This window comes from Mya arenaria, chromosome 2, assembly GCF_026914265.1.
Source record: "Mya arenaria isolate MELC-2E11 chromosome 2, ASM2691426v1".
Classification (NCBI taxonomy): domain Eukaryota; kingdom Metazoa; phylum Mollusca; class Bivalvia; order Myida; family Myidae; genus Mya; species Mya arenaria.
In genome coordinates, this window is record NC_069123.1 from 36,592,638 (window position 1) to 36,604,301 (window position 11,664).

General features: G+C 37.6%; 1 protein-coding gene across 4 annotated transcripts; it reads right to left on the reverse strand.

Moving 5' to 3' along the window:
* Window positions 1-687: 687 nt before the first annotated feature.
* LOC128246566 (uncharacterized) lies at window positions 688-10,115 on the reverse strand. Of its 4 annotated transcripts, none has more exons than XM_052964843.1 (2): window positions 9,929-10,115; window positions 688-2,822 (listed from the first exon to the last, which is right to left on the reverse strand). In XM_052964843.1, the coding sequence occupies exon 2, from the start codon at window positions 2,798-2,800 to the stop codon at window positions 2,234-2,236; it is 567 nt and encodes a 188-aa protein (XP_052820803.1). In that variant the 5' UTR covers window positions 2,801-2,822; window positions 9,929-10,115; the 3' UTR covers window positions 688-2,233. The 4 variants fall into 4 exon arrangements, with proteins under 4 accessions (XP_052820803.1, XP_052820797.1, XP_052820812.1 ...); XM_052964837.1 differs by lacking the exon at window positions 9,929-10,115 and adding an exon at window positions 3,625-3,704; XM_052964852.1 differs by lacking the exon at window positions 9,929-10,115 and adding an exon at window positions 3,480-3,529.
* Between the last annotated feature and the right edge of the window lie 1,549 nt (window positions 10,116-11,664).

Sequence of the window (11,664 nt, forward strand, 5' to 3'; positions counted from 1 at the left end):
ATAGGTCAACTCAGTTTCAGTTTCAGCAAACTATGTATTTGTGTATTATCTGAGAGTAAATAAGAAAAAAAAAATCAATGTAGTTTGTAAGATATGTATAAAATTATCATGATCGTCATGAAATTGAACAATGTTGAAATTTAAACAATAACAAAGTAAACCTTTTCACCTTTATTTTTACCAATATGATTTTGTATCCTATGGTTCGTCAAATTTAGATATAGTCAATAATGTACAAAACAAATTCCAAAAGCAAACACGTCTCGCTTTTTTAGAACATAACATATTCTGATGTAAGCATGTACATCTTATTATCAATTACACATTTGTTTTCAAACATACATGTATTTAAATGGTATACAGACAAACTATAACATAAATAAGATACAAACAAACAAATAACAACTGAACTTGGAAATGCGGGCACAATTCCCTCAATTTCTATCAGTTCGTGCAAGCCTATGTGTCTCTTGGTCTGAAACCATCGTAAGTTCAGTGTAAGATCTCTCTTCAATTGACCGTCCGCTAAGTGCAGATTTTTAAATTCATCAAAATTTAATGTCCCTTTTCCAGTCACGTCCGATGCGTTCACAAGCTTTGTGGTGACCGCTTTAACAATCCTATGTATGACTACCCCCCACCCCCACCCCTCCCCTGTCTGACGAGAAGAGAGAGCGTCTATGAAAATCGTCCAGGGTTAGACTCCGACACCAGTCTTCCAGTACGTCCAGGAAAAGAAAGATGGAAGTATAATTTTCGGAATGTAGCTTTGGGTTATATAGTTACATACAATACATTTACTTAATGAACAAGACATGGAGTCAGCTTAAATGGGCAAAATAGTGTTGCCCATTGTTTTAGTCAATAGGAATTCGTGAAGAAATTCAATAACATTGTATTCCTAGACCCTTGCGTGCTATGAGGGTGTTCTGCTATAAAACTACTTGGTGGTTCGTGTAATTAAGGATTAAAAGCGTCATCTGGCATTCACATCTGGTTTTATTAAAAAAACATTTCCAGCACGAAAAACAACTGATGCAACTCCTCGAGACCAATACCATTTTAGTGGGCCGCTAGGTCGGGATTTTTTTTGGACTTAGTACTAAACGTGTGAACAACATATATTTACACAGATCGGATTTTTTTGCATACACAATAGGTCATAAAACTCAAGTTGCGTATCTTAGACAATAGACGGATTGCCCGGCTCATTGTGATCACAGTGACTTGGAGGGAATGTGCTGAATATATATATATATAAATAGAGTAAATTTAGACAAATCGAGATTTTCTGACTTTGCAAAAGTGCCGTAATTCATAGTCATTTATGCTAGATAGTTGGTATGAGTGACCCCTTTGATGAATCTGAAGAAAAATATATATTTTAGGTTTATTTTAGGTAAAATGTCACTAAATTTTGTAGAGGTCAAAATTCAGCACATCCCCTCCAAGTCACTGTGATTGTGAACACTGACAAACGATTTGTCTATTGCCTACACGTGTTATTATATTTAGGATTGTTAATTATGACCTGTTATATATTATCCACGGAAACAAGGTCTTATTTGTTTCAACTGACGTATGATTTATTATCTTTTTCTCCAAAGAAAACGATGCTGCTGTATTCATTTTCCGTGCAAATGCTCTAGCAGCCAGATTTATCAGATATAAAAATTAGAATTCGTAAAATTCATTTACAAGTAAGGAAGTTAAAATTAAAATGAGTTCTAAAAATCTTAATATAAACACAGCATTTACAGCCAATAAAATCTCCTGATGGCCCCCAAAAAGAACCATGCTTAATTAATAATTATTGCAGTCTTACAAGGTAACAAAACAAAAGTGACGTCATAATTTGGTTCCGCGCTCGCTGAAAACACGTTCTAATCACTAATGTTAAAGCAATAAGGAGAAACACATTGTAGTTTAAAATACCTGTTTAATAATAATAATCATCGTGTCCATAGCTTAAATTTGATGATGTTTTAGTTTAAACAATCACAACTATTGACTTCTGACACCATTATTTTTCACCGATATGATATAGTTTCCAACGGAACGTGAAAGTAAAAATAGACTAAACATATAAATCGAGTTAAAAAAAATGATAAAGCAACGTTTTTACAAACCATGTATCTATTTGAAGAGAAACAAATAGATAATTGAACATTACATTGTGGATACATGTTACTGAAATTATATCACTTTCAGCAATGCACATCCGCTGTCCCCACTACACGAAGCCAGCAGCGGCGAAGGCGGAGAGATAGCGGTCATGTTTCTCTTGATCTGAGCCCATCGTCAGTTCAGTGTAGAACTCCTCTATCTTTTCCGCAGGAACATTCCCGTCGGCGTCGGATTCGATCGTGTCATACATTGTCTTAATGAACTTCTTGTCCGTTTGACCAGCCGCCATGTGTAGATTTTTAAATTCATCATAATTGAATTTCCCTTTTCGGGTGACGTCCGATGCGATCACAAGATGTGTGGTGGCCTGTTTTACGATCCCGTGTATGGCGGCCCTGTCTGACGAGAATAAAGCGCGTCTGCTTGAAATGAAATCGTCCAGGTTCAGACTCCGAGACCAGTCTTCCGGTCCGTCAAGGAATAGCGACTTCTTCCAGAAAGCATCCAGTTCCTGCATCATGTTTCCGGCCTGGGCCTCATCCGGCTTAAATATGGCTTTAAACGCCTCCTTGCACGCATCCTTGTCGGCAACGGACAGGACGCCATCTTTGTTGAAGTCGAGCAGTTTGAAAGCAATCTGCCATTTCTGCGTCATCATCTGACCCTCAGCCATATTGGGCGTGGTTTAGAAACTTCTGAAATAAGACTGATTTATGAAACAATCGTATTGACTTCGGAATCAAACTTTATATAGCTTTTAAAAAAAAAAACATTTACTTAATGAACAAACAATTAGATCGGCTCAAATGGGTAAAAATGTGATGACCTCTACTTTTCCGACATTCCAAGTTAACTTTAATTATAAAGTAGTTTAAAACGTATGCACGATTAATTGCTCGATTTAATTTCCGAACATAAAACCAGTATGCATTTATAAACTAGTGATTTTGTCAGTTTTACTTGCAAACCCATTCAGATATCTAAGGAACTGATTCGATCCTTATATTTAAATATTTGATAAATTCTCATCATAATAAACACAAATTGTGCAGCTAAATATTGATTGTTAAAGAAAGGGAATCGAAACCTTCGCTCGAATAAAAGAATAGTCGTCAATTGTTATGGTTTTGAATCATTGGTATGACGCGCTTATCAATTCAGAGGGCAATAACAAATTTGATATTGACGAATTACTCCTCGCGAGTTTTGAGGATTATTCACTCTGAAAGTCAGGTTTTCCGTTAAAATAACGATTGCAAAAATAAGGCAATACAGTATGTTCTCTTACATACGCAACACATCAAAACCTTGAAAAAATAAATACAATCCAACCCAGCAATCACAAATCGTACTTGTAGATGATATCCCTGGTGATTCAATCAATACGAGTATGATGTTCTAATTACATTATGCTTCATCAAACACTAAAGAACAAATGAAAAAAATAAACAAACAACCACAGTCAATATTACTTGTAGATACAAGAGTCTTAATTACTTGTAGCCGGTAGATCCTGAAGCAGGTGTTGCCTGATGTTGTATCCCCGATGGTAGAATCACATATGATGCGTTCAGCAGTTGGATAGCAGCCACGCCGGTCACACGACGAATATATTAATGGCTTTCATTGTCTCATTAAAGTTGCATAGAATCACGCACTTGGGCCAAACATTGGTACCAGATACTTTGACAAATGCGATTTTGTTGAAATACAGGACACCGTTTGTAAACAAATACCCTTTGTTGGACGTGTTCATATCATTCTAATGAGGAAACTGATGCCTGTTTACTGCGTTTGAAATGTAAAGACAATACGCTAAACAAAACAGATTGTAAAATGATGAAACGCGCATACCTTGTGTTTTACATGATCCCTGCGCTTGATATACAATATCGGTGTTACATGTTTGAACTGGAGTACAATTACGTAAATCTTCGCTGTTAATCATACTGACTTATGTAGCCAATTCAAAGGCATTCCTGCCGAATCTCTTTTTAAAAAGGGATTGTTCTGCATATGTGCACAAGTATATCGAGGTATTCACATACAATTTCTATAAATGGTAAAAAAATGCATTAGGTATAACGAACAAAACATGCCACAATTCTCCGTTAAACTGCTGCAAACTTCGCGTTTGTGTTTACTAAGCTATTTGGTGGTGTATATGAGAAGCTTGTATCGTAGCTAGATTTGGTTGCATCAATTTTTAATAGGTGATGGGGTGGCATTGGTTATAGTCATATATAGCTTTATGTTCAGTTGTGTCGTAAATACTACCAAGTGAATTATACTTGCATTCGGCTCGTTCCAAAATGTAACATACTGAAGTATTCTTAGTATAACGGTGCAGTATTTCTTTTCAGTACAGTGTATCGTGCCACTACGGAGCTTTTTCAAGCTTCTTAGACTTTTCTTCACCCGTAATTATTGCGTATAGATGGAGACCAGTTATATCATAACGCTATTATGGTCATGAAAATCACAACTAGGCACGCCTGAGTGTGTGTATAATCCAGAAACATGTATTACTAGTAATAGGTTTTGGCATAACATGCAAATTTAACTGAATGCCAGTCTTTGTTAAGCAGCAGATATTGTGTTAGCTAATTACTTTGCGAGGTGATTGTAATTAACATGAAAATCAATACGCAATGTTTTATGCAAGCAGTTTGCTTACGAAGAACAAGTAATTTTCTAAGGTTTGGGGTGAGTAGCGATAACATTCAAATTAGGTAAGTATGACATACTGTATATTTCCATTTTTTCAACTTATTGAAACCAAGAGTGGGTCCCGAACCGTCCCAGCGCCACGCGTAAAAACAATTGAAAACAAGCTAATGACAACTGTTTTGTGTATTACAAATGACAGACCCCCACCTCCGCTGTCAACAATGTATTGTATAACAATTGTTAAAATATACAACAGAGGCAATATTACAAGAAAAAAGGAATCAATATCAAAACGCGGTATGCAAACTAACACGCAAAGCTTGGATGTTTCTTTTTCTATTACCATTTTCAAATCGTGCAATTAAGGATTAAAGGGGTCGTTTGGCATACACATCTGGTCTACAGTAATAAAGATTAAACAACCTCTTCCATCAGGAAAAGGTTTCCAACCACTGGGGCAGTTCCTCGAGACCAGGACCTTTCAGTGGGTCGGTAGTTCTGAAATTATTTTCTAGGACTTATTACTAGGCGTGTGAACAACACATATTTAGACAGATCGGATTTGTATGCTTGCACTAGAGGTCATAAAGCTCGAGTGGTGTATTTTAGCCAGTCTGGACCAGTGTAAATATACGCTTGTTTTAAGGATTGCCAGACTCACTGTCAACAATGATATGTGTCTTGGACTCTTGCTTGTGCGTGTTATGGTACTTGGAATGTTAAATATGAGACGCTGTAAATTCTCCACGGATAGAATGTACAAAACGATCCTGTGACATCGATTAATTTTGCTCTTTTAACTCGACTAAAATTAGCCCGAACCATTTGTGTTCGTCTGTCGTATTTCGGAAACAGTTCCCGTACAAATACTCCAGCAGCCAAATTTACTTACAAACTTATAACAGGCACATGAGCTGCGGTATATATATCAAATAAATAAAAAAAACGTAAAGAAATGCGTTTACAGGGAAAAAAGTTAGTCTTGAAATGATTTCTAAACATCTTAAAATAAGACACCTACAGGGTGAGGAATCACGTGGATTCACAGGGGTTTTCACAGTGGTCACCACGGGACTCAACCGATGTAAACAAACAAGTTAGTGACGTTAATTTCTAACTACAGAAAATATATAAAAATATTTCTTAGCGTAAAAAAGACTATGCTATTTTCTGCTTCTACACGTGTAAAATATTTTAAATTTGCTTGAATTTTGATGGTGCAAACCTTGGCAAAAAATAACTTGACAGATTTTTGTAGAACTATGCAATGGTGAAATTTTGGCAAAGGATTGCATCATTAAGATACAAGCAAATCTAAAATATTTCACATGTGATTCCCCACCCTGACTATCAACCAAGAAAATCGCCTATCGGCCTCCAATAAAATCCATGCGTTATCAGTAAGAATTGCAGTTTTACAGACATGACGTCGTAATTTGGTTGAAAAGCGTTCTCGTTGAAGTCAGTTGGAACATAGAAGTACTTAGTGCAAATGGAACAACACAATGTTATTTATAAGATGTGTATAATGTAATCATCTTGTAAAAATTGAATAATGTTCTAATTGGAACAAAAACAAAGTGAATTAAGTACATCTTTATTTATACAAATATGATATCGTTTTTAGCGGAACGTGGAAGTATATATATACATATATACATTGACCAAAGCTTTTTTTCTTATAAAGCGAGTTCGTAAAGTCTAATTAAGCAACATTTTGACAAAATGTGTCTCTATTTTCAGGAAAGCAAACGCATGATTGATAATTATATATCGGGATCATAACGCTGAATTGATATCACTTCATATAAGTCCGATAGTCTCTTCCGCTGTCCCCACTACACGAAGCCAGCAGCGGCGAAGGCGGAAAGATAGCGGTCATGTTTCTCTTGGTCTGAGCCCATCGTTAGTTCAGTGTAGAATTCCTCTATCTTTTCCGCAGGAATATTCCCGTCGGCGTCGGCTCCGATCGTGTCATATATCGTCTTGATAAAATTCTCGTCCGTTTGACCCGCCGCCATGTGTAGATTATTAAATTCATCAAAACTAAATGTCCGTTTTCCAGTCACCTTCGCTGCTTTCACAAGATGTGTGGTGGCCCCTTTAACTATCTCGTGTATGATGCCCCTGTCTGAGGAGAAGAGAGAGCGTCTGCTGGCAATGAAATCGTCCAGTGTAAGACTCCGAGACCAGTCTTCCGGCCCGTCAAGGAATAGCGATTTCCCCCAGAAAGCATCCAGTTCTTGCATCATGTTTCCTGTTTGGGCCTCATCCGGCTTAAAGATGGCTTTAAAAGCCTCCTTGCACGCATCCTTGTCGGCAACGGACAGGACGCCATCTTTGTTGAAGTCGAGCAGTTTGAAAGCAATCTGCCATTTCTGCGTCATCATCTGACCCTCAGCCATAGTGGGCGTGGTTAAGAAACTTCTGAAATAAGACTGGTTCATGAAACAATCGTTGCTAATGTTAAAGCGATCGATGAATCTTGGAATGTAAATAAATTTGATTAAAATAATTTGTATACTTGTTGCTGTAGTGTAAAACAAAACATTAAAGTTGTTTACGTTTTTGAGGAGGAAACGAGCTATACCATTGGAAAACGGTATTTTTGTGTCGTTTTTCACAAAATTAAGGTTTTTCATTTTTAATAATTAAGTAGGTTGGATACACTCGAAATTATTTGAACCATTTGTTTGTGGGCTTTAATGACTGCGACAACAATTAAATATGGTTTTACAAACAAAACTTCTTCACTAAAAAAAACATTTGGGAAAATACCCATACTTATTTCTATTGAAAACATAATCGAATATCGGCTTTAAAAATCGCCGATAAAAACCTGAAATAAGTTTCTTCGGAATCGAGCTTTGGTTTATATCGTTATATATACTACTCAAAATTTGATAGGGATCATGTTTTTTAATATAAAGTACATACGTATTTCGAGAAAACGATACATCAACACTAAATGTTATCAAATGGCATTGTTTCAGGTTTCAAATGTCATAAGATATCAGTACCAAACCAATTCTATGAAAGCGTAACGGACTCCTAAACATGATAGGGGACAAAATCAGGCCTATATCAAGTTGTCAACAAATTTAGAAAGTCAACAGAATATCTTTGAACTTTTCTTAAACCAATGTTAGTAGCGTGTGTGATGTCCAGGAGCCTCAATAACAGCTTGACATCGCCTCCGCATGTTGCTGATAAGCCTCCGGAGCTGTTGCTGAGGGAGTCTGGCCAATTCCTCATGAAGCTCTGTTCTGAGCTGAGGAACCGTTGTTGGCTGGACCGGACGAGCAGAAACAGCTTTCTGAAGCATGTCCCAGGCATGTTCGATCGGGTTCATGTCGGGGAACGAGTTGGCCAGTCCATTCTCTCGATGATAGCATTTTCCAGAAATTGGTTTGTGATGTTTGCTCTGTGTGTGCGCGCATTATCATCCATGCGAATGAAATCAGGACCGATTGCACCTGCATACGGTCGAACATAAACGTCCAGGATCTCGTTACAATAACGAACAGCCGTCAACGTACTGTTTTCAATTACGTGTAAGACTGTTTTCCCATGCATGCCCATACCATGACTGAGCCCTTGCCATAACGGTCATGTTTGGCGACACAAGCTGGAGAAAAACGTCCATTACGTCCCCTCCACGCTCTGGAACGTCGATCTGTAAAGTCAATACAAAACTTTGACTCGTCTGTAAAAAGCACTGTGGTCCATTCGTTTAACGTACATCCAACGTGTTGACGTGCCCAGTCCAACACTCTTGGGTGTGGTATCGGGTCAATGGGATGCGAATTGCCGGTTGTCGTGCCATCAAGCCAGCACTATGCAAACGATTTCTGATGGTTTGCGTTGAAACTCTTACGTTTGTGGCGTTCTGGAAGTCATTACGTAACTAAGTGGCGTTACGAAAGCGGTAACGTCTGGCTAAAACCGCAATGTAACGATCCTGAACGTCAGATGTAGCCTTTGCACGACCACCACCATGTCGATTTCCATTCGTTTGATAACGATTCCACATCCTGCAAACTACACTTTGTGACACATTCAGGTGTTCTGCCACAGTCCTCTGAGACAACCCTGTCACCAGCATTACAATGCCAACATGCATTTCATCAGGAGTTAAACGTCTTCTGTTTGGCAAACACAATGTGGTAGATGGTCCGGGAAAAAATCGAATACACGAAGCGAAAAACAAGAAATGACCACATGTTTAAGTTGTTACATGTATGCCAAAATGCCTTATTTCGTGGGTATGCAGTTTTCCGTGCCGCCCGTGCACGCGCTGGTAGCAATACAATCAAAATAATCGAACATTCTAGAGGCCTACGAAGGAATAAAACTAATGCTTTGAAATTAAATAAGCATGCTTATTTGGTTAAGTTTTTATAAATAACTAATTAAGTGATCCTTATCAAATTTTGAGTAGTATATAATATATTCACCTAATGAAGAAGACATGGAAACAGCTTAAATGGGTTAAAATGTGATGACCTCTTTTTTTCCGACATTCCAATCCAACTTTAACTATAAAGTAGTTTAAAACGTATGTATGATTAATTGAGCACTCGATTTAATTTTCGAACATGAAACCAGTATGTTTTTTTTTAAACTACTGCGTTTGTTTTACTTGCAAACGCCTTCAGATATTTTAGGAATGAAAGAATTCTCTTATTTACAGATTAAATAGATATTCGTAATGATAACCAATATTTATATTTTCGGCAGCTGAATATTTATTGTTAAAGAATGATTTTCGACAACATGCGTTTCGTATAAAATGATTCATTAAAGCTGGGCTTATCAGCAATATCGGCGTCAATCCACAAGGGCATTGATTGTTTAATGTGAACGTCAAGATATGTCTATACAAAATACCTGCTGAATGATAATATGAAACAATACATTCTTACATACGCTATATATCAAAACCTTGAATAAATCATCTTAATCCAGTAATCATGAGAATAATTCTTGTGGATGATATCCTGGGTGATAAAATGTAAATCAATCAATATTATGTTCTTATAACAGTATGTTTCATCAAACACTTAATAACAAACTAATAAATTGAAAAAAGCAAACGCACCAATATAACTTGCAAATGTAAGAGTCTTACTTGTAGCCGGTAGATCCTGCAGCCTGTGGAGTCTGCTACTGTATCCCCGATGGTGGAATCACAAATGATGCGTTCAACGGTTGGATAGGAGCCACGCAGGCCGCACGACGAATATTGATAGCTGACAATGTCTTATCGAAGTTGCACAGAAACAAATAGTTGTGCCAAAGTCCTATGCAGTAATGCATTGATACTAGAGACGTTAACACGCCGTCAGGACACCGATTGTAAACAAATACCCTTTGCGGAACATTTCCTGATTATTCTAATGAGGAAACTGATTCCTATTTTGTTTGTAAAACATCTTAAGGCAGTATAGATTTATCAAAACAGCTTGCACAATGGTGAAAGGAGGGTAAGGGTTATCCGGCTTGCTATTTTGATACGCAAGAAACGTTGTCACATTTCTGAACGGATATGCAACTAATTAAGTGATTTTTGCCTGTTAATCTTTCTGCATGAGCCAGAAAATTCAAATGCATGCTAAATCTTTTATAATCAAAAAGCAATTTTTCTGCATATAATTATGTAAACCGGTTGTATCAATTATTATGTTCCTATACAGTCAAAGTACGCGTATATGAGGTATTACAAACATTTCAAAGAAGTTCATGGACATTCTAAAGCAGTTGTTAAGAGTCATGGACGTGTATTTAATTGTGACTTTTGAGATTGACCCAATGAATTATTTATGGTAATCAATGACTGCATATGACACAAAAGTCAATATGTCTAGGATTATTTTTTTTAAATGCACTTATTTTTGTATGATTAAATAATTAAAGTGTGGCAAATCATTGGGAGTGTTAAAACAAAGTTACTGACGGCTGAAACACTTCAACAAGTGTTGATATTGATATTGTTCCATGTTTCTTGTCTGTGATTTCTTTGTTTTTGTGTTCTATGTCTTTGGCGTTTACCCCGAGCCATTAAACGGGGTTTATGTTTAAGCTTTTGGCTACTGAGCTTGCTTCTGTGGATTTTCACATACATATTGTCTTCGAGGTCCACGAATTTGAACGCAAGTAACGAATCGAGTCATACAGCTCCCCAGTGTTAAGTCATCAGATACTACCTAGGTCAATGTTGTAATCATTAGACTTGCTTCATGAGGCTTATACTTTAAATTATGTTATTTTTTGTAAATGTTGGAACAAGTGTAGGTTACGTTCATATAAACGAGTTCAAACCCAGTAGACCCGACAGTTTCAGTCATGTTCTTTTTTCACTGACGGTAATCCGATCATGTATCGGTAAAGCTATGTTTGATGCATGTGTGGCCGGTTTGGGGTGTTTGTATTTGTGTGTGTGGTGTTTATACGCGTGTATCTTTAGTCAATTGTCGTTTGGGTCGTTGCCTTAAGTCTCTAAACAGGTTTAATTACATATTTATGCACCAGTCACTTGTAACCGCGGCCCCCAGGTCCGGAGAATAGCGGGGACTTTGACTTTCGGTCCAACCAAGCCCGGGTAAAATCCCCTCCCTGCGGGGACAAACTGCTGGTAAAATCCCCGCCAAATGCCCCCGCACCCAAGGGACCCTAAGTAAGGATCATTCCCCGAAATTGTTTGCGCGAAGACAAAACCACCGCATTCACCCGGCACTGCGGGGCCACCTAAAAGGTAAAAAACGGCCCACTTCCCCCGGTATACCCCCGGACCTTAGGGGGGGGGGGGGCGTGGGTTACAATTGACTGGTGCATTAAAGCTTGACTATGGGGCTAGTTTATGTAGTT